General features: G+C 50.2%; 2 protein-coding genes across 7 annotated transcripts in view; one reads left to right on the top strand and one right to left on the bottom strand.

Annotated features, from left to right (window-relative positions):
* The window catches only part of ISCA2 (iron-sulfur cluster assembly 2), a 415347-nt gene that overhangs the window by 320739 nt on the left and 69740 nt on the right, over positions 1 to 24868 (top strand). The gene's annotated exons all lie outside the window — the stretch shown is intronic.
* The window catches only part of SYNDIG1L (synapse differentiation inducing 1 like), a 66272-nt gene continuing 50044 nt past the window's right edge, over positions 8641 to 24868 (bottom strand). For both annotated transcript variants that reach the window (XM_050798873.1, XM_050798872.1), the window contains exons 2-4: positions 12050 to 12524; positions 10584 to 10724; positions 8641 to 10427 (exon numbers count right to left, since the gene is read on the bottom strand). In XM_050798873.1, the coding sequence (XP_050654830.1) occupies positions 10269 to 10427; positions 10584 to 10724; positions 12050 to 12466 (717 nt within the window). In that variant the 5' untranslated portion in view covers positions 12467 to 12524 and the 3' untranslated portion in view covers positions 8641 to 10268. The remainder of the gene's footprint in view (positions 10428 to 10583; positions 10725 to 12049; positions 12525 to 24868) is intronic.

Genomic DNA, 24868 nt, shown 5'->3' with positions numbered 1-24868 from the left:
CCAATGCAGTGACCAACCCCCTCCCCAGGTCCTGGTGGTCCTATTTCCCAGGATTCCTGCTCCCTCTCTAGGTGTCTGTTCTGGGTCCCTATGGGCTGTGGGTTCCTATGGGTCTGTCCTCTTCAGCAATCAGCGGTCACTCAGTAGAAGACCAAAGCCTATTCCTGGTTGTCACCATCCACGGGCTGGCTTCCCAGATGCTCCCTGCAACCCAAAGAAGTCCAGCAAAACTGCCTAGCATCTGTCATTAATCTGATACTCAGAGAAATAAACACACAACTGCAGCTGGAACCTGGGCTTTGAAGAAGGAGAACATGGGACTCAGAGATGCTCAATTGTCAGAATAGACCTGGCCAGGCTGGGGAGAAGAGGGCTTCCCAGAGGAATTGGCTTTAGAACCAAGGCAGGAAGGATGAATAGGGCTAATTAGTACAAGAAGGAAAGGAAAAGTATTTCAGGCAGAAGAAGTTGCATATACAAAGACCCTGCAAGTGTGAAGGGCTGAGGAAGGCAGACATGGTGGGGTGCAGAGAGATTGGGGTGTGGTGTGAAGTGACATGGGGTCATAAGCAGGTTAAAGAGTTTGTTTTTTATCTAAGAGAAATAGATGTCCTTTGAAAGCTTTAACTAAAGGAGGATGACTTGACCAAATTCGCCTTCAGGAAAGTTCAATTTAGCTAAAAAGAGGCCAGGGAGGACATTTCAGAGGCTTGTTTTTTTTTTCTCCCTGCATTAAAATCATCTTTGAAAAGAGACTGGACAGATTTACAATAGTATTGGAATATTTTAAAAATGTAATACTTTTTTTTAACTTCAAACACATTTCAGCATTCTCAACATACAGAAAATAACAGAACATTACAAATCGTGTTTAAATACAGACAGTTCTTGAATTTTCATCGATGTGATGTCTCTTGCTTTGCTGATAATGAAGACTTCTACAGTTTGTTTAAAAACAGTTTTCTGCTGGGCGTGGTGGCTCATGCCTGTAATCCTAGCACTCTGAGAGGCTGAAGTGGGCACAGTGGGCGGATCGCTTGAGTCCAGGAGTTCGAGACCAGCCTGGGCAACATGACGATACGCTGTCTCTATAAAAAAAATACAAAAGTTAGCCTGGCATGGTGCAGGTGCCTGTAGTCCCAGCTACTCAGGAGGCTGAGGTGGAAGGATCACCTGAGACCAGGGGGTTGAGGCTGCAGTGAGCTGAGGTCATGCCACTGCACTCCAGTCTGGGCGACAGAGTGAGACCCTGTCTCAAAAAAAAAAAAAAGTTTAAAAATGACCACACTTGGCCGGGCGCGGTGGCTCAAGCCTGTAATCCCAGCACTTTGGGAGGCCGAGACGGGCGGATCGCGAGGTCAGGAGATCGAGACCATCCTGGCTAACACGGTGAAACCCCGTCTCTACTAAAAAATACAAAAAATCTAGCCGGGCGAGGTGGCGGGCACCTGTAGTCCCAGCTACTCGGGAGGCTGAGGCAGGAGAATGGTGGGAACCTGGGAGGCGGAGCTTGCAGTGAGCTGAGATCTGGCCACTGCACTCCAGCCTGGGTGACAGAGCGAGACTCTGTCTCAAAAAAAAAAAAAAAAAAATTAAAAAAAAAAAACCACACTTAACTAAAACAAACAAACAACCCTCCCCCAAACACTTCTCATGCTGGCTGACCTCTCTTTGTCCACAGCTAAGAATGGCAGCAGAATGCTCTGTCATTATATGCAGAAACAAGACAACCTGAAGCTAAATGGATGCTCTGCAGAGTCCACAGGTCCAGCCTCACAGTGCATGCCCTGAGCTACAGCCCCTCCAAAAGGCGTCTTCCCCTACAGCCTCAATGCCAAGCAAGGAGCTGTCAAGAGTCTGCCTCGGTTGTTTTATTCTTTTTACAAACCACACATATATGCAATCGATAACTCAGGATTTCTGGTCAATAACCAGATAATTAACACCATCTTATTAAAAAAAAAAAAAGCCAGAAACATCTTTAAATGCCTTGTCACTCCAACAGCAAAGTGCACAGAATGAGAACACAAGAGTGCCTCTTCATTTTAAAAATGTTTGAAAATACATACAACTTTGATAGCGTTTCAGAGTGCTCCAGACACCACGGCTGCTTCATGTATACCATGGACAATTTCTAGAGCACTTTGAGAGGCTACAATATGATCATGATCAAATTTTGTAATTAAACCTGATGAGGGCAACAGACACTACTTCTCAAATAAGAGATGTGTCGATTACGGTGCTCCCCTACTCTAAGGCAGGGGTGTCCAATGTTTTGACTTCCCTGGGCCATGCTAGAAGAAGAATTGCCTTGGGCCACACATGAAATACACTAATAATAACTATAGCTGATGAGTTAAACACACACACATACACACGCACACACACTTCATAATGTTTCAAGAAAGTTTATGAATTTGTGTCAGGCAGCATTCAACCGTCCTGGGCTGCACAGGCTACAGGTTGGACAAGCTTGCTCTAAGGTACTTACAAGGAAACAGATAAACTGTTTTTAAAATGTCTTGCCAGGTGCGGTGGCTCACGCCTGTAATTCCAGCACGTCGGGACTTTGGGAGGCCAAGGTGGGCAGATCACTTGAGGTTAGGAATTCAAGACCAGCCTAACCAACATGGTGAAACCCCGTCTCTACTGAAAATATACAAAAATTAGTTGAGTGTGGTGGCAGGTACCTTTAGTCCTAGCTGCTTGGGAGGCTGAGGCATGAGAGTCACTTGAACCTGGGAGGCAGAGGTTGCAGTGAGCGGAGATTGTGCCACTATACTCCAGCCTGAGAGACAGAGCACGATTATGTCTCAAAACAAAACAAAACAAACATGTAGCATAAAATTTACCATCTTACCCATTTTAAGTGTACGGTTCAGTACAATTAAGTACATGTATGTTGTTTTGCAACAGATCTCCAGAATTTTTTCAATTTGTAAAACAAACTCTATGCCCATTAAACAAATCCCAGTTTTCCCCTCCCCCAGCTCCTGGCAATCACCATTCTTCTTTCTCTTTCTAGGAATGTGACTACTCAAGGTACCTCACATAAATGGTATCATCCAGTATTTGTTCTTTGGGGACTGGCTTATTTCACTTAGCATGATGTCCTCAGAGTTCATCCATGTTGCATCATGTGACAGGTCATTTAGGAGGTTCTGCAGGAGTCTGAGTAAGAGCTGATGGGGGCTTGGACTAGGGCTTGGAGATGGAGATGGCAGGAAATAACAGGGAGGTTGAGGGGTGGTAGAGTCACAGGACTTGGTTTGGTTGGATCCCTGTTTTCCAGATGCTAAAACACCAAGCAACATCTTACCCGAAGTTGCACACAGGCTGGGGATGGGATTTGAACTGGGTGGTGGGCTCCCCTCTTCTCTGCTCTTTTTTTTTTGAGATGGAGTCTCACTTTGTCACCCAGGCTGGAGTACAGTGGTGTGGTCTTGGCTCACTGCAACCTCCACCTCCTGGGTTCACGCCATTCTCCTGCCTCAGCCTTGCGAGTAGCTGGGACTACAGGCACCCGCCACCATGCCCAGCTAATTTTTTGTATTTTTAGTAGAGACAGGGTTTCACCGTGTTAGCCAGGATGGTCTCTATCTCCTGACCTCGTGATCCACCCGCCTCGGCCTACCAAAGTGCTGGGATTACAGGCATGAGCCACCGTGCCTGGCTGATCTTCTCTGCTCTTAACCACTGGGCTGTGCTCTGGGCCAGCCAGCTCTGAGTGCAAGTGTTAGGGACAGGGCTGGAGGAGGTTAAGGAGAGAAAATGGCCAGGAGTTGGCTTCAGGGAGGGAGGCAGTGGGTGAAGGTGGAGCCACGGCAGGCTCCCAGAGGCTGAGGCACCATTCACCGATCTGTGGAACTGGGAAAGGCCTCGCGGTCCTCCGTCTTCCTGTCTGTGAAATGGGGACAAGAACACCTGCCTCAGTGGTAGAGAGAGTGGTGTGAAGGTCTTTTGTGCACCCAGGGTGCTCTGTCAATGTAGCCTGGCCCAGCTGCCTCACCCCAGCCCTGCCCACTGGTGCAAGCACACTCATTGTCCCCTTTGTCCCCTTCCGGCTGCCTCTGAGGGATCCTGCCCCCTGGGAATTTCTTTCTCTGTCATTTCCTGGAGGAGCTAGAACCCGCTTTGAAACCTGCCTGGCTCTTTAGTGGGAGAGAGGTAAAAGCAGTTCAAGGGATGTGGGTTGGAAGTATTTGGAAATGCAGATGGGCCGCACGAGCACCTTTTATTTTTGTTCAGAACATCTGAGTCTCCCCGTGGGGACTCCCCCGCCCAGAGTAGCGCCTCCCCGAAAGGCAGGGAGGATGAGAGAGCACCCGGGGGCTGCCATGAGCTCAGGGCAGGCAAAAGCAAGGCGGTCGCTCTCCTGTCCCACCCCTACCAAGCCACCAAAAATAGAAGGGCCAAGATGTCAGTCCCAGGGAGGGGCCAGTTGGGGAAGCCTTTGAAGCTGGAAACAGCCGGGGAAGGAAGGCTGAGAGAAGCAAGTTTGTTAATATTCAATGGGCGGCAGCAGCAGTTGTCCCTGGGTTTTCTGTTTCCAAGGCAAGCAGACATCACCAGCCTAGCTCAGCAACTCCAGGGCCTGTGAGGCAAGGCCTGGGCTTGGCTCGTGACTTGCTGGGTGACATTGGGCAACCGGAAACCCTCTCTGGGTCTCTATTGTCTCATCTGTAGCACGAGGGATGGTGACTAGATCACCTCCCGGGTTCCTTCCTCCTGCAGCGTTCCGGGACTCACACCTTTGGCCACTGACCCCTGCCCCACCTTCTGAGTGGGGCTCAGGCCTAGGGCTCAGGGACTGTGCTGAGCATGTCTCTGGGAAGCAGCAGGGCGCAGGGGCACACTGATGAGTGGTGCAGGTGCCCAGGGGCAACATCAGGGCCGTTTAATCACCAGGGCAGTCAGGCATGGACAGGTGCGTTTGGGGGAGGGGCCCACTGTGTCAGCTGTTAACACTTAAGTTCCTGGAGCAGAGAGGTCTGGAGTTCTGGGGAGGGGCCAGGGAGGCAGGAGAGGGAACACTGGGAGGATTTAGGGCTTGGCCTGTTTATCAACTACTGTGGAAGTATTTCACTGTTCTGACAATCCCTGCAGCTGTGTCCATGGACCTGCTATCAGCCCTATTCATGGAGAGGGAGAGATGGAGAAGGCTGCCGGGGTTCTGGGAGTGGGTTTCTAGTCCTTCCCACCATCAGAAAAATTCCTGTCACTCAGAGTGGGGCCAGGTCACTGTTGCCCCTTGGTCCATCGCCCAGGGTTCCTGGCCTGCCACCCTTAGGACACCCCTTTTTCCCTGGGACTGGAGAACAGTGAAGGGAGGCTCTCTTTCCACTCCTTTGCCCACAGTCCCTGTGGCTCCACTTGCCCAGCAGCTGCTCTGGACCACAGGCCAGATAGCCTCAGTTCCTGGCTCCTGTGTGGCTGCCCCCTCTGCCATCAGACCACCCCCGCACAGGGCCCATTTGGCCACCCTCCCTTATATCCCACGTCCCCTAGGTGAGGCCCTTTTCCATCCCATTCCAGCCTGGCCTGTAGGGGAGAAAGTTGAGATGGGGTTGAAGGGTGGGGGCGGCCAGAGCAGGTCCAACATCAGGTCCAACATGCGGGGACAGGGAATGGGTTCTTGGTGCAGGGCCCCCACTCTGCCGGCTGCCCCAACTTCCCTGTGCAGCAATTTCAGTTTCTATTTTGAACAGTTTGGGTTGGTTGCTTCTCTGCCTTCCTGCTGGGTGTTTATAGTGAGGAAAATAATTGGTAATATTTGCACAGATGTGCTGGCATTGCAGCTTGTCACGGGCACCTTTACCCAGGGGACCCTCCCTGCCCCCAGCCTGTCTCTGCCAGCCTGAGGAGCCAGCCTGAACGGGAGTAGCTGAAGCCCCTATGCCTCCCAGGGGCCTCAGGCAGCCAGACGCAGGCGGAGCTGGGAAGCAGGAGCCTCAAGTGCCCCAGGCATGCCAGGGGAAGAGGGTGGGTGGGCGTCTGATCAGGACAACGCTGGGATCCACAGATGGGTCCTTTCTAGGGGCTGCATGAGGGAGGTCCCCAGGGCTTCGTTTCTGATTCCATTTTCTTCTACAGAGCCTGAATTTGCAGCTGAGGATAGGGATGGGGTGAAAAGGAGAGGGGCAGGTCCAAGGTTGAAAATAGAAAATTGTGGCCAGGCGCTGTGGCTCACACCTGTAATCCCAGCACTTTAGGAGGCTGAGGTGGGTGGATCACCTGAGGTCAGGAGTTCCAGGCCAGCCTGACCAACTGAAATCCCATCTCTACTAAAAACACGAAATTAGCGGGGCATGGTGCCGCATGCCTGTAATCCCAGCTACTCGGGAGGCTGAGGCAGGAGAATCGCATTAACCTGGGAGGCAGAGGTTGCAGTGAGCTGAGATTGCACCATTGCACTCCAGCCTGGGCGACAAGAGTGAAACTCCATCTAAAAAAAAAAAAAAAGAAGGTAGATAATTGTTTGGCTTCTCTTTCCGCCTCTCAAAGCCTGGAATAGCATTTCAGAGGGCTGGGAAGGAGGTGGGAATTGTGGACTGTGAGACTGCCTGCCCAGTCCAAGCAAGGCCTGGACCAGGGTACATGCTGCCGTGTGCCCTTTCCAGTGCCTCAGCCAGGCTGGTGATGGGTGGGACCACAGCGCAGGCAGGGCCAGGTGAGACTCCTCAGCCACCATACCCCCTTCTCTTCTTCCTTTTTAAAAAATAATCTCTCTCTCTCTTTTTTTTTTTTTTTTTTTGACAGGGTCTCACTCTGTCACCTAGGCAGGAGTGCAGTAGTGTGGTCATGGCTCACTGCAGCCTCAACCTCCCAGGTTCAAACGATCCTCCTGCCTCAGCCTCCCATATAGTGGTGGGACCACAGGCATGCACCATCATCCATCACGACCAGCTAGTTTTCAAATTTTTTTGTGGAGATGGGGTCTCACTATGTTGCCCAGGCAGGTCTTGAACTCCTGGGCTCAAGCAATCCTCCTGTCTCAGCCTCCCAAAGTGCTGGGATTACAGGTGCGAGCCTCCTTCTTCACCTCTTATATGTGCACGTGGTGCATGTATGGGTGCATGTGTGTGCATACAACTTTTGTGCATGTGTGGGCTGTGCCTGTGTACATGTGCATGTGTGTGCACAAAGGTTTGCGTGGTGCGTGGCTGTGCCTATGTGTATGTGTATGCATGTGTGTGGGTACATGTATATGCAAGTGTGCGCATATATGTGGAACATGTGCATGTGCGTGTGAACGTGCATGCTCTGTGCCAGGGTTTGGCTTCTCCCAGAAGCCAATCCTGAGACAAGGGTTCAACTGTAGGCGGTTTATTAGGAGATGATCCCAGGAAGCACAGCTGGGGAGTAGGGAAGGAGGCAGGGAGAGGCAGTCAGCCAGTGAAGGGCATGTGTCAAGCAGAATGCTGCTGCAGGCAACTGAGCTCAGTCCCACCGGGGAGCCCAGGGAACCTGTGTAGAACACGACCGAAGCAGCCTTCGGAGTGAAGAGGTGAATGCAGAGGGGATCTAGGTGGGCACCAGCGCATCTGCTGCTGGGTGGGTGGGTGTGGTGAAAGTGGTGATATGCCACTTAGGGCCCCTTCAGGAAGGATTGACAGCTTTCCAGCTGTTGCAGGTCCTGGCAGCAAACAGTCTTCAGGGCAAATCTTTTCGGGTTGTCACAGCTGAAGACCATTGCCTTGCCTGAGGTCACACCCTCTTTCTGGGTGGCCCACATCTAATGACTGGTCAAGAGGGAGTAGAAAGACCTGGCTCTTCACCCCAATTTGGGTCAACTCTGGCTCCTCTGTGGGTTGGCCCAGCCTGTCATTCAGGACTGCATTGCAGCCTGACCTCTCCGTCTGCCCAGATCTGCCTCCTTCTCCACGCTTCTACAAATGTTATCCCAACAACAGCCCCTCATATCCACCCCACAGGCTAATCTCTGTTTCTGGGGTTTGCAATCCATGCAGCATGTGTGTGTGCATACATGCATAGCTGTGTCTTACAAGTAGGTGCACACACGGATATGGGATGTGCATAACCTGCCACCCCAGGGCCCTCCATCCAAGTGACCTAGAGGCCAGGCCAGTCCCTGTGCTGGCCCAGGCAGGCTCCTGAGGGCTCAGGTCTGAGAGGATATTGGAGATTTGGTGCTGAGCTGGGGCCTGAGGCAGGCAGAGATGCCTTCCTCTCCACATTGCCCAGGAGCAGCTCCTGGGATAGAAGAGATGGTGAACCCGAGAGCAGGAGGCAGGGGCATGGACTCCTTGGCCCCCTCACACCCTGTATCCAACCTTGGTAGCCCTAGGCAGCTCCGTGGAGCCTCGGTCACCCTGGCTCACATCCCTTCCTTCCTGTCCTCCAAGGCTCTTGAGCCTAGAAGGGCTTTTATTTCAGGCATGGATCTTGCTTTGGCTTGCCTAGAGCAAGCCAAATGCAGGCCATCACCCTACAGCCAGACTACTCCAAGCAGATAAGTCCTGAGATGGTGCAGACATTCTGGCCACAGCTTCTCCTAAGGCCCATACATCATGGGCTTGTCCTCTCCGGAGGCTGCCAGGGGTCAGAGCAGCAGACATAGCAATAGAATGAGATTCACGCAAAGGCGGGGTAGGTGGCACAGCAAGAGACCTAGAGGGCACCAGGTGTTACAGAAACGTTTATTACAAGGATAAATCAGTACAATAATGGGATCTTAAAACTGCTGTGATGCAGGAGTGGAGGGCTGGGCAGTGCCCAAGGCAGGGGAGGACAGTGGGACAAGGGATGCTCAGTGGGGGAGCCACAGCCCTGGGTTCTATATGGGGCATGGGAATGACCAGGTTCCCACATCATGCACAGCAGGGGCCTGTAGCTTGAGTCCAGACAGGCCTGCTCACATTAGTGCTCCCCCCTTGCCTACCTGGATGTCTCTAAAATTCTGGATGTGCCCTAGTGGCTGAGGGTGTTGAGAGCGGCCCTGAGCAGAGGTATCAGTGAAGATGCCCCAGGGGTAACCAGGTACCCACCACTGACCCCCTAGCATTCAGAGATGGGAAAACATCATTGGTCTTTGAGAGACAGGCCTGATGTTCCTCCTTGAGTTGGTGGAACCCTTAGGAATGGCTGTAGTTTGACTCCAGCCCGGATGTTCCAGGCAGAATCCAAACAGCCTGGAAGCTTCCCATGGAAGGCTCCTGCTACACCCCAGCCTACAAATACAAAGAATTATGTGACCAAATCCCTTAGATGAATTCTATTCATCCTAGGCCTTGCTCAAGGGACACCTCCTCCAGGAAGCCTTCCTAAGCACTGCTGACTACTCAGCAGGCCATTCCTTCCATGAGTCCCTTCCCTCATCTATACTACTCCCTAGGGTCTCTCCTTGTTGCATTTTCTGCAGGGCTGGACCTAGGGCCCTGCACTCAGTGGCTGGTGAGCTGAGGGCACTCTCTGGGTCTAGTCTATTTGTGATGGCACCAGCTCATGGACTCCCAGGCAAAGCCCAGAAAAGGATGATGGGGGCAGGGAGTTGGGGGAGAGTAGGAAGACTCATGTAGTCCAGCAATATTTCAGGACTCTCTGTCATTGCAACTGCCTTTTGCACCCACATAAAGAAGCTCCAAGAACCTGCCCTTGGTTCAGAGTTTACATACCGAGGTTCCTCTTCCCTATCTAGAATCTACAGTGCCTCACAAGCCCGTGGGGAGATAAGCACCCCGTAGAATCAGAGACAGCAAGAGGCCGCCTTGTCTCCACATATTTCCTTCTTGGCCTGCTGAGGTCTGGGCATGATGGGGCCAGAGTGGAGTTGGGGGAAGCTCAGGCTGTCCCCAGGTGAAGATCCCTGTGGGCTGAAAGGATTGGGACAGGTCCCCTTGTGCCCTGGGCACCCCCTTTCCTCCCTGTAACCTCCTGCTCTTTCTCTGTGGGGAGGTTGGCAGGGTAGGTGGTGGGCTGGCTGTAGGGCAGGAGATCTTCTAGGGAATGGGCAGAATGGACTGAGCTAGGCCCCGCTGGGATGGCCTGGTGGGCAGCCCTGCCTTCTGCTTCCCGTCTGTAGCCTGGGTTAGAGAGTGGGGCCCCGGGCCCTGCTCTGGGGCTGGGAGCAGCGGGCAAGCAGAAGTGAAGGCTGAGCTCTGCAGGCTGCGGAATGGGGGTCTCCCCCTCAGCAAGCCACTCTCCCGGGATCATCTTCAGGGGCTGGGCCTTTCCATAGCGTCTGCAACCCCAAACCCCACTGCTTCCTCAGGTGGGCAGGGGAGTCAGGATGCAGGCCCTACTGGCTACTAGCCATGGCCGTTCTGGGACATGTAAGCTGCCAGAGCCACCACCACGGCCACGTAGAGACCGGCCCCCACGGCGATGGCGAGTGTGGCTAGGAAGAGGGCCCGGCGGGAGGTGGTGCTGGCCAGGCGGAAGTCCCCTTTGGAGATGGCCTTGCTGGTCTAGGGAGAGAGACATGCTGATGAACAGGAGTGTCCCCACACCCAGCAAAACAGCCCAGCCTGCCAGGCCCCTGACCCCATCCTGTAGACGCGATGCCAAGCCCTCAAGTAGAGGGATGGGCCAGGGAAGAGCCCCTGGGCCCCAGGTGCTCTCACCCCCTGGGAGAAGTAGAAGGCAGCAATGCCCAGTGGCCAGAAGCAGCAGAGCATGGAGAAGAGAGTAAGGCCCAGGTGGTCCCTGGGAGGCAGCGTGAGGAAGTTGTCTTCACTTTCGCTCTCCGTTGAAGTGGCATCGCTCTGCAAAACAGTGGGGTTTAGTGACCAGGCCCAGGATCAGCCCCGCCCCAGCAGGCTGGAAGAGGTTTTTAAAAAGGCAATGCCCAGTGGCCAGTGACATGGAGCAACAGGCAGTCTCTTCTGCCACAGGTGGGGGTGTAGGCTGGCCTTGGCACTTTCTACCAAAGCCTTAACAATGGCACAATGATTCCACTTTTAGGAATTTATCACGAGGAAAGAAGGCAAATACCTACATGAGGGTTGTTCATCATAGGATAGCAATTGTGAAAGAAGAGAAACACTCTCAATGGGCTGGTCACAGCGGCTCACACCTGTAATCATAGCACTTTGGGAGGCTGAGGTGGGTGGATCACCTGAGGTCAGGAGTTTGAGGCCAGCCTGGCCAACATGATGAAACTCCCTCTCTACTAAAAATACAAAAATAGCTGGGTGTGGTGGCAGGTGCCTATAATCCCAGCTACTTGGGAGGCTGAGGCAGGAGAATCGCCTGAACCTGGGAGGCAGAGGTTGCAGTGAGCTGAGATCGTGCCATTGCACTCCAGCCTGTGTAACAGAGTGAGACTCTGTCTCAAAAAAAAAAAAAAAAAAAAAAAAAAAGAAACAATCTCAATGACCAGTGACCAGGAGACTGTGTTAATAAATGATGGAAGAACTTGCAATGGAAGACCATGTAACCATTAACAATCACCTCTCAGGAATACATTAAATTACGTGGAGCAATACTCAAATATGTTGCTTAGAGAAATACAATCAGATTATAAAACTATGTACAGCAAGATCTCTTCTGGGGAGTGGGCTGGGGTAAAATGTGAATAAGAGACTTACACAATCATTCACCAAAATGTTATCTTTGAGTGCGCTGAGTTTAAATTATTTATATAATTAAGAAAACAAGAACAAGTGCTACTGAACAATGAAATAGGCACTCCAAACTCGTGTTTCTCAAAGCATGGGCTGTACCTGTGTCCCAAGTCCTTTTCTTTGGTAGTATACAGATTCCTGGGCCCAAGTCTAGGCCTATTAGATCTCAATATCTGGTGATGAGGCTCTGAGAACTTGCATTTTATTTATTTACTTATTTATTTATTTACATTTTTTTGAGTCAGGGTCTTGCTCTATCACCCAAGCTGGAGTGCAGTGGCGCAATCACAGCTCACTGCAGCCTCAACCTCTTGGGCTCAAGCAATCCTCCCTCTTCAGCCTCCTGAGTAACTGGGACCACAGGCATACGCCACCATGCCAGGCTAATTTTTAACTTTTTTGTAGAGTCAGGGTCTCCTTGTGTTGCTCAGGTTGGAATCTGCATTTAAACCTCATTCACTCACCTCCTCTTCCTCCTGGTCGTCCTCCTGGTCCCGAAGCTCCTCTTGTACCCCGTAGGACACAGTCTGGATGGTGACATTCTCTGCAGCTTGACCAGGTCCTGTGGGCTGCTCTGGGGGCCCCTCCTGGGGCTCCCTGTCCTCTGTGAAGCTGGTCTCACAGCTGCCTGCCCTGGGCTCCTTGACCTTGTCTCTCCCCAGGAGGCAGCTGGGCCGGTACCAGGCCTCTACGGCCAGCTGCAGGGACCCTGGGTCCAGGAGCTGGTGAGCTCCAGCAGGCCCAGCGCTGCCTAGGAGGTAGGAGTAGAGCTTTTCCTGGTAGGACCAGCTGGGTGGGGCCTCAGGGTAGGGATAGGGGCCGTGGAGGTGGGAGGGGCTCCTGGGCAGCAGCGGGTTCTGTAGTTCACTCAGACTTTCCATGGTTCTGGGGGCAGCTGCTGGGGAGGGGAGCCTGGGCCAGCCGAGCAGTCCTCAGAGCCTGTCAGAAGAGCAAGACAGACAAGCACTGAGGCCAGGGTACTGGAGGCAGGACCCAAAGTGGTGAAGAGCATGGGTTCTGCAGTCTGACTCAGCTCAAACCCTGCCTTTGTCCTTTGCAAGATGCGGGACCTGGAACTGGCTACTTCACTTCTCAGGGCCTCCGTTTCTTTGTGGATTGGGGCTGGCAGTAGTGCTTACCCCACAGAGTTGGCTTAGTCATTTGTCCATTCAACACATATTTATTGAGCATCAGCTATATGCCAGGCACTGTACCGGATGCTTGGGGTACCACGGTGAGAAAGATGAGAAGTAGGGAGAGGGAGCAGATGCATGCTTTGTCTTCATAAAACTTCCAGTCTGATGGAGAAGACAAGTGTAAAATCACATCTCTGCCCCGAAGAAGTACAGCAGGTGCATGTAAGCACACACAATGGATGGAGCTGACACAGAGACCCAGGGAAGGCCGTAAAGCTGAGATCTGAAGGAAGAGTGTGTGCGGGTCAACGAGGTGAAGAGGATGGGGAACACGTTTCATGCAGAAGGAAGAATGTGTGGAAAGTCCCCGTGGCTGGATACAGGAGAAGGCAGGTGTGCAGGGCACAGATGGAGGTGTGAGATGGGGTGTGGGAGCCAGACTGTGCAGCCCTGCTGGAGTCTAAGAGTAGGTGCTAGGGTGGGATCTGGGTCCTGAAGCCTTCCCCATGGCTGTGTGTAGGGAGTGGACTGGAGAGGGCTGGACTGACTGACCCCATTAAGGGGCCTTTGCTATGGCTGCAGGCAAGTGAAGATAACTAGGGTTCAGTGGTGGTACAGATGGAGGAAAGGGAACTGATCCTGGGAGATACTGACAGGACTCAGTGGCAGGTGGGATTTGGGGTTGAGAGAGAATTCATTCTAGGGTCGAATGGGAGTGCGCTGAGCCCAGAGCTTGGCACATGGTGTGTGCTCACAGCTGTCAGCTCTTACTGAGTGAGGATGCTTGCCCCTAGCAATGGTCTTAGAGGGATACACCTTAGTAACTTCCTCCCTAAGGCAAATTGAGACTTTCAGAAGTTCCTGCAGGATCTAAGGTGGGGCATCCTGGGTGCCGAGGTCTGGACCTGCATATCCCAGCTGGAAGTATGGAGACACCCAGGGCTTCCCTTCCTCCTTCAGCTGCTCTGAGTACCTACTGAGCACCTGGGAAGCCACAATCCCCCCACACACATTGGGCTGTGGCAGGTGCAAGTGGGGTATGCAGAGAGGGGAGGGGCAGTCTAGGGGCTCCGGGGACCTCCTGCTGTCCCCCTCCTTGGCCCATCGCAAAGCTGGAGGGTGATGGGGCTGTGTCTTGCCCTGGATTTCTAATCTGAAGATCGGGGATTCAGTCCTGGCCTTGAGGCCTTGGGCAGATCTTTGTGCCCTCTGTTTTCTTATCTGTAAGGTGTGGAAGGTGATAGGGATTACCATCCATACATCCCCACAAAGTTGTTTTGTGGAGCCAAAGAGATGGCTGGGATGAGAATATGTGGTAGATTTTGAGAGAGGGGATTGCTGCCGCCCTGACTTCTGGGCTTCAGACTTTGGCGTCACCCACCTGGGGCCATGTCTGGCCTTCTAGCAGGTCTCTGCTAAGGGTGAAGGGCAAAGTGCAGGGAGACCCTGCCGCTCCCAGGGCTGTGATTATCTAGTCTCCTTTCCAGTCCCAGCCCCCATGAGAATCCACAGCCAAATCCTGGAAAAGAGCAGTTTCTGCTTCTGCCCCAAGAGAAATGCCTGGATGCTAGGAAGCTGGCTCCTGAGAAACCCGAAGACAGAGCGTGGCTCCAGGAACAATGCCCAGGTATTGGGACAGAGCAAGGGAGGAGTGGGGCCAGGCAGGCCTGGACGAAGACACTGAGGGTGTGTCCATGAGGGGTCAGGATCCTCTGGCTGACTTCCTAGGAAGTGGGGTGGGGGTTGTTGGCCATATGAGGGCAAAGGGGCAAGAAGACACTGCCCATGGCTCTCAGCTGTGAACCCAAGGGCGGCTGCCTCTAAGCTGGGCTCCAAGAACGTCTACCAAGCAATCACGGGGGGACTCAGAGAAGGGGATGTGGCCCAAGCACCAGCTCCTCCACCAGGGAGGGCATAGATGGTCTGGAGACGCTGGGCTGCCATGGGCCTCAGGGCCCTGCTGGTACATTAACAAGAGGTGAGCCGGGCACGGTGGCTCAAGCCTGTAATCCCAGCACTTTGGGAGGCTGAGACAGGTGGATCACGAGGTCAGGAGATCGAGACCATCCTGGCTAACACGGTGAAACCCCGTCTCTACTAAAAAATACAAAAAACTAGCCGGGCGAGGTGGCGGGCGCCTGTGGTCCCAGCTACTCCGGAGGCTGAGGCAGGAGAATGGCGTAAACCCGGGAGGCGGAGCTTGCAGTGAGCTGAGATCCGGCCACTGCACTCCAGCCTGGGTGACAGAGCCAGACTCAGTCTCAAAAAAAAAAAAAAAAAAACAAGAGGTGAGTTCCATATAGGGTGTCACGCAGCTGTGGCAGACGCCTCTCCACAGGCAGAGATGGGGCACACAGGCTTGGGCAGGTCATGCAGGCTTGCATCATAGCTCTTCAGTGCTCACAAACGCAGGGCCTCCTCCTTCCTCTCTGGGGGTCAAAAATACAGGGAACCCCTTGGATTATAGCGATGTGGAGGGCATGTTCCAGCAGGTGGGGAGCACGGAGTGCCCAAAGCAGAGGCCTTGCTGGGCTGGGCTCCTCTGGGCAGATTTCCAGGAGGACTGGTCTCTTCTGCCCTCCAAGGGCAGCTTTGGAGCCCCTGCCATGGTCTCCCTTCTCCCAGCAGATGTGACCACAGGTGTGGGGTTGAGGGCATGTGAGCACTGTAAGCCGTATGGAGTTGGGAGTCAGGTACACTGGGATTCCATGCCTGGTTCACCCCTTATTAGTTTTTTTTTTTTTTTTTGAGATGGAGTCTTGCTCTGCCACCCAGGCTGGAGTGCGGTGGCCGGATCTCAGCTCACTGCCAGCTCCGCCTCCCGGGTTCCCGCCATTCTCCTCCCTCAGCCTCCCGAGTAGCTGGGACTACAGGCGCCGCCACCACGCCCGGCTAGTTTTTTGTATTTTTTTAGTAGAGACGGGGTTTCACCGTGTTAGCCAGGATGGTCTCGATCTCCTGACCTCGTGATCCACCCGTCTCAGCCTCCCAAAGTGCTGGGATTATAGGCGTGAGCCACCGCGCCCGGCTCCCTTATTAGTTTTTTGATGTGGCCCCTCAGTTTCCCCAATGAGTGATTGCATGAAATGGCCACTGATATCAATCAACTGTAGCACTAACATTCCATGATGCTGTGCCCCTAAGGAGCCCCACAGAAGTTAAGTCTTCTTGTCCTCTGCCCCCTTTTGAGGGTCGGTGGTAAGCGAACACATGCAGAGCCTAGTGAGGGGCACAGTCATCCCCTTCCCTACCAGAGCCCCTTGATCAGGTTGAGGAAGGCAAAGGAAAGCAAGGCGTCAGTTTTCCAGAATGGCAACAGAGCCATGGATTCATCTCCAGCTTCCTGACTGCCCCTGTACTGCCCCAGTCGCAGCCCTGCCCCTCCACCCCTGCCCATCTTGCCCACCCTCTGGGAATGGAGGACATGGCCCCCAAAGGTCCTCAGCCTCTCCCCCAGCTGGCCATAATGTATGTCCCTTCAACCTGCAGCCTCGAGTCAGGTACACTGTGCTGTCACCATCCATGGGGGCTGAGGTATGCAGGGGCCTTGGGGTGGGAGTGGGCAGCCCCAGGGCCCACAGAGCAGATTATTGCATTTGACTCACCCTGTCCTACACTCTGCCGCACCAGGAGGACTGCCCTCCTGTCTGATCTCTCCAGGAGGGACGGAAAGATTCCTGAAGACCATAGGGGAATTTGAAGATTGCTTGTTCAAAGCAGGCAGGGGCAGCTGAATCCCAGTTCATCCCCTTATTCCCCCATCACTGCTCCTGTCAGACTTTCTTGGTCAAAGTACACCCAGCTGAGCCTCTGCAATCCCAGCCACACTTAGCCTTTCCCGGCTTTCCTCCTCCCTTGCACTCTGATGGTGCCTTTAAGCAGGGCTCAGCACAAAGACATATGGTCCTGGCTTTACACAATATGAAAAACTGGAAGCCACCTAAATGTCCAGCAATTGGGAACAAGTTAAATAAATTACTGTGCACAATACGGTGGTACGAGGCCTTCAAACAGGTTTACAGGGAGTAATGACATGAGAAAATACTCATTGCAGATTCAGTGAGAAAGAAGAAAAGAAAATGGTAAGTGCATGTAATCTCAACTCCACCAAAATGTCAAGAGTGATTATCTCCAGAGGTGGGAGCACAGGTGCTTTTCATTTTCTTTTTCACACTCTGGTTTTTCCGTTTTCCATATTTATTATTATTATTATTATTATTTTTTACAATGAACATGTACTACTTTTAAACCAGAAAAAAATTAAGTGCATAGATTTCTTCTGAGCCAAATTATCTAAAATCAGTTTAAAACCTCCTTAGGCTGAGGGGTTCTTTCTAGGTTTGGCAGCTGAGCACAGCATTAAAGCCTGCCCCTACATACACACACGCACACACACAGACACACACACTCACACCCACACACACCTCTGCTTCCATGAAGCAATCCGAGTTAGCAGCAGCTGCATCTGCTCACAGTCCAGCCAAGGGTCATGGTTCTCTATACAGCTCATACTCACCCCATATCTTACTAGGGCCACATGGGGAGTTCGCGGACCTGATCCTGGAGACCCAGCACAGAGTCCTGACCAGAAGGAGAGGGTGGCAGGTCCCCAGACACAGTCTTCCTGCTCTAGGCTTGGCCTGGCATTTCAGCCCATTCCTTGCGTCTGCCTGTCCCTGTTCACTGGAGTAAGGGACCAGCATTCAGAGCAGAACAATTATCATCACCACCATTGTGGCTTTGTCTTCCCTGGACAGTGTGTGCCTTCCAGATCCTGTGTGGTGACCTGAGGACCTGTGGGTGAGTGTGCCCACGCGCGCGCGTGTTTATGCATGAGTGCGTGTGTGTGTGTACACATGCGTGTGTGTACTCTGCTTCAGAGGAAAGATATGAGAGGATCTGGAATTCTGAAGCTAATATTACTCCAAATTGTGCAGCTAGGGCTGTGGGTCTGCGTCCCACAATGGGAGAGGGAGAGAAGGTGGTTCTGAGGCCACAGCACCCAGGTTGTCTTTTTCTGAGCTGAGAACTTAGCTGGGCCCGAGGTTTCCCACTCCCTGATTTAGGGATGGAGAGCACACTGCCACCTTCTAGACCAGGGGCAGGAAACCATTCAGGAATCCACTGGAGTCCAATTACAGCCTCCTGCTGAGTCCAATTGCACTGGAGTTCAATCATACAGTGTGACATTGGTTTGCTTATCTGTCAAAAGTATGAGAGATTTAGGAGGAGTTGATTTTTAACACTGCAGCTCAATAGGACTCTAGGATTTTATTGGGAGAAGAAGAATAACTTACACTTACTGAGTTTTTGACCATGTGCCGGGAACTGTTCTAAACGCTCACTTTGACTCTAGATTCCCAGTGGGAGAATAACAACAGGATAGAGGGCTTCCTTTTTCAGCCGGGTCAGACTAAGTCATGTCACGCCAAACCGCCGATAACAGCTAGAAAAGTGGTGTGTGGTGGGTGGGAAATATGAAGGCTTCAAGGGATCAAGAACTGGAGGGTCAGAATGCCAAGATCCCAGAGGAAAGAGAAACACAGAGGCGAGCCTGACACTTGGCACTGCATTTTCCTTTGAGGTCTTTCCTGATTCCTAAGGGGCAGCTTAGAGGCTGCTTTTCCAGAAGCCTCAGGGCTGGGGGTGAAAAATTGGAGGTCAGGGCCTGTTAAGGAGGAGGACCCTCAGTAAACACCCTGGTTTTCAATTGGGACCACTTTAGGGCTACATGCTGGAAGTAGGAGCAACCCAGAAACAAACCAGCCCTCACAGCACTGAAACCAGGCTTTGAATCAGCTCCACCCCTTGTAGGATGAAGGCGATATGCACACAGCCCAGCTGCCTGCCAGAAGCGAAAGTTGTCTCAGGGCAGGGGTTCTCAAACTTCAGCATGCATCAACATCACAGGGAGGATCTGTTAAACCTGGATTGCCGGATTTTACCTTTACAGTTTACGATTCTGGGGTGGAGCTTGGGAATTTGCATTTCTAACAAGTTCCCAGGTAGTGTTGATGCTGCTGGTCGAGGGACCACACTTTAAGAACCACTGCTCTGATAGTCACTGAAAAAAGAGTAAAAAAATGTATAACCGCTATGGGGAATATGAACTAATAAAAATACTTTTTTTTTTTTTTTTTTTTTTTTTTTGATACAGGGTCTTGCTCTGTGTCCCAGACTGGAGTGCAGTGGCCTGATTCCCGCTCACTGCAGCCTCGACTGCCTGGGCTCAAGTGATTCTCCTATCTCAACCTACCAGGTAGCTGGGACTATAGGCATGTACCACCATGCCCAGCTAATTTTTTGTATTTTTTGTAGAGACAGGGTTTTGCCATGTTTCCCAGGCTGTTCTCAAACTCCTGGGCTCAAGTGACCCTCCCACCTTGGCCTTCCAAAGTACTATCCAAAAGGAGGCAAGAAAAAATATTAAAAGGAATATAGAATAGGTGAGACAAATAGAAAGTAAATAGTTAAGATGTTAGGCCTATAACCAACTATATCAGTAATGACAATGAATGTAAATGGAATAAAATTGCCCATAAAAAGACAAAGATAGTCATATAGTGTTTTATTCCACTTATATAAAAGTCTAGGAGAGGCAAAACCACAGTGACAGAAAGCAGATGGGTAGTTGCTCAGGGCTGGGGGGAGAAGAGGGAATTGATTGGAAAGGGGCCTGAGGACTTTAAGGAATGTCAGAACTATTCTCTCTCTCTTTTTAAAATGTTTCTTTTTGTTTTGTTTTATAATTTTAAATTTATTGTTTCCTTTATATTTCCTTTTTCCACATGTTCTAATATTCCATCTCTTGGTCGTGGTCGTGATTATAGGACTGCATATATTTCACAAAACAAATTGAATCGTACACTTAAAATTAATGAATTTTGTCATTTGTATTATACTTCAAAGATGACTTAAAAAGGACAAAGAGGCTAGGCATGGTAGCTCACATCTGTAATCCTAGCATTTTGGGAGGCTGAGGTGGGTGGATCACTTGAGCCTAGGAGTTCAAGATAAGCCTTGACAATATAATGAAACCCCATCTCTACAAAAAATAAAAAAATCAGTCAGGTGTGGTGGTGCACACCTGTAGTCTCAGCTACTTGGGAGGCTGAGGTGGGAGGATTGCTTGAGGCCAGGAGGTCAAGGCTGCAGTGAGCCATGATTGCGTCACTGCACTCCAGCCTGGGCGACAGAGCAAGACTTTGTCTCAAAAACGAAACCAACCAACCAACCAAACAAACAAACAAAAAAGATAGATTGAACTTAAAAAAATATGCTGCAACTAAGCAATGAAACTTAAATGTGAAACTCCAAAAAGGTTAAGAGTAAAAGGATGGAATAATAATGACACCCCGTGCTTACTAAGTTCTTACTGTGTTCCAAACACTGTTCTAAATGCTATATATCATCTCATTTAATCCTTACACTAGCCCTGTCAAGTCCATGTCATCATCATCTCCATTTTACAGCAAAAGACACTGAGGCATAAGGAAATTGTAGGTGCCCACAGCACACAGCTGGTGAGTGGGGAGCTGTACATGAACCTTGGAAGTCTGACGTCAGAGTCATGGTACCCAAATGCCACTATGTATCAGCTACCATTATTGGGTGCTTGTTTTGTTCTGAATGCCATGCCAAGTGCTTCAAATGGGTTATCTCATTTAATCCATCCTCTTTAATGTGTGGGGAAACTGGGGCTTAGAGAAATTAAATTGATTTTCTGAGATCACACAGCTAGAGAGTGGCAGAGCTCTATTTGACCCAAGTCTGTCTGACCAGAGTGCATGCTTTTAGCCACTAAACAGATGGAGGGATGGGAGAACAGAGGTCCTGGCAAATGAGATAAAAGGGCTGGCCTGAACAGGACCATGTTCTCCAGGATTTGCTGTAGGGCTGACGCCTTGAGGAGGGTTGCTGTGTGCACTGCCTGGTGGGCTCTGACCTGAATGGGAGGAGGCATCGTGAACACTGTTAAAGAGAGGCCAAAAGGACAGTGTGATGTGTGTGACCAGGAGTTGGCTCACACCCTGGGATGGGGTCAGCCTTTATCAGAACCCTGTAAAATCGTAACGGCTGCTATTTATTGCATCCTCCCATGAAGTGTTCCATGTGCTTTATCTCAAAACTTTACAACAACAAATGAAGCCGGTTATTATTATTCCCCATTGTTTAGATGAGGAAACCGAGGCTCTGAACTTGCCCAAGATTAAATAGTGACAGAGACTGGATTTGACCCAGGTTTGATTTAGTCCAAAGCCTGGGCTCTGACTTCCCACTCCTTTCAGGGCATAACTGTATGGAGCTATGCGATAAGTGGATATGGAGGGTTGTGATATGTGGTAGGGGTGAGAGTGGTGAGGAGTTGATCTTCAATGAGTTAAAACTAGAGTCCTAAGTGCCAGGAATGAGAAATTGGAGTGTTAAAAGAAGATTAAGAGATTTAGGGTGATTTAGCAGGGCATACTTGTATGTGGAGGGTTGTGATAAGTGGTAGGGGTGAGAATGGTGAGGAGTTGGTTTTGAATGGGTTAAAACCAGAGTCCTCAGTGACAGGAATGAGAAATGGGAGCGTTAAAAAAAGATTAAGAGATTTAGGGTGATTTAGCAGCCCAGGGGTGGCTGCATAGATAACCCCAAGGTCTGGATTCAAATAAATACCGAGGCTTTGTGAAGAAGTTGAGATACTGACCACTATCTCTCAGTGCAACAAGAGAGATTGCTTTTAAACTGAGAGATAAAAACCAGAACTTCCTAATCGGGCAGAAGATTAAATGTAAATGATTAAAATCCAGGGAAAAGGTGAAATCTTTAAGAACAGGCGCTAGACCATCCTCTAATCAGATCATGTATAAACTGTTCTGTAAACTGTGAAGTGTTGTGACTCTAGTGGCTGTTTGTTGATGGCTTGGCGCTGGGTTTGAAGATTTCTGGCTGGTGATAAGCGAGAGAGCCACCAAGCCAGCTTGGAGTCATTAGCTGCAGCTTGCTGCATTTGAGAATAAAGGGAGAAAGAGCCAGGGGTGGCAAGGGGGGTGAGGTTGGCAGAGTCAAAGAAAATGGGGAACTGAGCTTTCTTTGTTTCAGTTTGCCTTCTCAGCAAGCCTAACACAATTGATTATCCTTTCTCTCCGTCTGTCTCCAACTGTTCCTAATTCCTGATCCTTCCTAATGGCACTTAAACATATTGTAGTCTCCCTCACTTAAAAAATAAAATCATTGTGATGATTGTAAAATCTGGCTGCAAATAATTTGACACTCTTTCTAGGAAGATTTAGGGAATCTATGCCCTTCCTCCCTAATCTGAGTGGGCTTACAACTGCTTCAACCACAGAGCACAGCAAAAGTGATGCTATGTGACTTCTGAGGCCAAGCCATAAAAAGCCATCTTTCACCTTGCTCATTGGAACACTCGCTCTTGGAATCTTGAGCCATTCTGTAAGTAGTTGGATGATTCTGAGGCCACCATGCTGGACATGTGTGTATAGATGCTCCCATCGATGGAAACTGCTGAGCCCAGCCTCCTCATCATCCCCAAGATGCCAGACATTGTGAGTGAAGCCATTTTGGGTTCTTCCAACCAGTCTATCTGTCACCAAGTGACCTCTGTTAATGCCATACAGAGTGGAATGATCACATAGCTAAACCCTGCCAGCATTTCTGACCCTCCGAAGTCGTGAAATGTAATAAAATGTCTGTTGTTTTAAGCCACTAGGTTTTGGGGTAGTTAGGCAGCAACAGATTACTGGCACATAATTCCCCAGTGCCATTCCCCCTTTCAGCTCCTGTCCCCCTCTCTTCACTTCCCATCCTTGTTTGTCAGAAGTTCTGCTCACATTGGGATGCTCTAGCTCTCAGCTCAAAGGTCACTTCCTTAGAGAGGCCATCCCTAATTCCTCAGTCTAGATTTCGCCTCCCTGGTTATCTGCTCTTCGCGGCTCCATGCTCCTTGCCTCAAAGTGCTTATCACAGTCTCTATTTATATATGTGTGATGCATTCATTAGTGTCTTTCTCCTTCACCAGACTGTGAGCTCCAGCGGGTGGTAACGGTCTGTCTTGCTCCTCCCTGCATCCCCTTGGGTGGCGTATACTAGGCACTCAATAGACAGTGCATCTCATGAATGGATGAGTTAATTAGTGAATGGGTGAGCTAGGTATACTGAGATTCTCTGGGAAGAAAGCACTTTCCAGGATTTGGGGTGGATGGAACACATCTGGCTGAGGCACATTTGGTTCTGCACAATAAACATTTCTTGAACAATTACTTCAGGCCAGTTATTGGGTTGCAAAAATAAACCAGAAGTGGCACCTGCTGTGAGGAAGGGTAGGAAACACAGACTAGCAAATACAAAGTTTCAACAGATGGAGTAAGTTGTGTTAGCAGCACACAGAATGCTATGGGTGCATTGATAAGGGACCCCTATCGTGAGATGGCAGCAAAGGTGATGGTGAGAGCTAGGAAGAGGCTTCTCAGAGCTGGTGACTTCTGAACTCAGTCTTGAAGGAAAAAGTAATAGGAATCATCTAGGTGAGCAAATGAGAGAAGGGCATTTCCAGCAGAAGTTATAGCACAAAGGCATTGGGTAGTGGTATGGAGGGGAAGTCAGGGTGTTTGGTAGTGATGGAATGAGGCAGGAGAGGTGGGAAGGCCTCCCATGCCATGCAGAGGAGCCTTGGGGAGCCAGTGATGGGTGTAGCAGGGAAGTTCTATAGTCATGCCTATGTTTTAGACAGAGCACTCTGATGGGCAGCAGGGGATAGAAAGGATTTAAGGTGGGTGAGAATGGAGGCTAGGAGTCCTGTTAAGAAACTACTGTAGGAATGCAGGCAGAAGGCCAGGAGCGGTGGCTCATGCCTGCAATCCCAGCACTTTGGGAGGTCAAGGCAGGTGGATCACTTGAGATTAGGAGTTTGAGACCAGCCTGGCCAACATAGTGAAACCCCATCTCTAGTAAAAATACAAAATTAACCAGGTGTGGTGGTGCGCACCTGTAATCCCAGCTACTCGCGAGGCTGAGGGAGGAGAATCGCTTGAACCCAGGAGGCGAAGGTTGCAGTGAGCCAAAATCATGCCACTGCACTCCAGCCTGTGTGACAGAGTGAGACTCCATAAAAAAAAAAAAAAAAAAAAAAAAAAAAAAAAAAAAAAAGCAAGCAAAAGAGGATGAGGACCTGAAACTGATCTGTGGCAGAATTGAAAAAGAGGAAGAGTCAGATCTAAGGAGCACTCAGAAACCTAAATGAACAGGAATCTGTGGGTCACTAGAAGTGAGGAAGAGGAAGATGGCAAAAGTGACTCCCAGGTTTCTGGCTTTGTCAACCAAATAGAAGGCCATGCAACCACTTGAGACAGAAAGCCTAGGGGGAGGCTGCCGGTTCAAGAGGGTAGCCTGAGCACAAACCACCACCTCTTTTCCTTCTTAAGTTTCTATGAAAATGACAGGATGTATATCTTTTACAAGAATAAAATCATAATAAATGTGGAAAACAAAAAAAGAATTATATCAGCGGGCCAGAAATTCCTGGAGATAAAGAGCAGATGAGATTCCTTGGTGAGGAAATCAGTGTAGAGAATCTTGTAGGCCCAAACACTGGAGGTAAGAACAACTCCCGTTCAGAAGAGAGGCCAGCTGTGGAAACAAACTTAGCCAACTTCAGAGGAAATTCACATTAGCTGCCTGTTCTAGTCAATGCTGTCCTTCATTCCTAAGTATAAATGGACAACAAAAGATAATAAAAAACAACTACAGGAAAATAAAAGAGAAGGATTAAATAAACAAATACAACAAATGACCCAATAAGATCATTCAAGTTACAGAAAAAAACTTTGAAAAAAATTTTTTTGAATTCATATCCTCAGGCAGATGTAAGAGAACACTGCATCTATGAAAGAATAACAGGTTACTATGAAAAAGGAGCAATTCAAGAACATGAGCATTTTGGAAATTAAAAATAATCGCTGAAATTTTCAAAAATTCAATGAAAAGACTGGATAATAGAATAGGCATAGATAAAGTTAGAAGACCTTTCAATGTAAAAAAAAAAAAAGTTAATAAAATTATCTAAGACATAGAGCAAAAAGACAGAAAGATGGAAAAGGTAAAAGAAAGGTAAGGGACAAGCAGGAGAGCCCCAGGAGGTCCAAC

The sequence above is a fragment of the Macaca thibetana genome, chromosome 7, assembly GCF_024542745.1.
Source record: "Macaca thibetana thibetana isolate TM-01 chromosome 7, ASM2454274v1, whole genome shotgun sequence".
Taxonomy (NCBI): domain Eukaryota; kingdom Metazoa; phylum Chordata; class Mammalia; order Primates; family Cercopithecidae; genus Macaca; species Macaca thibetana.
The sequence above is the reverse complement of the archived record's forward strand: the minus strand, read 5'-3'. Positions and strand labels throughout refer to the sequence as shown.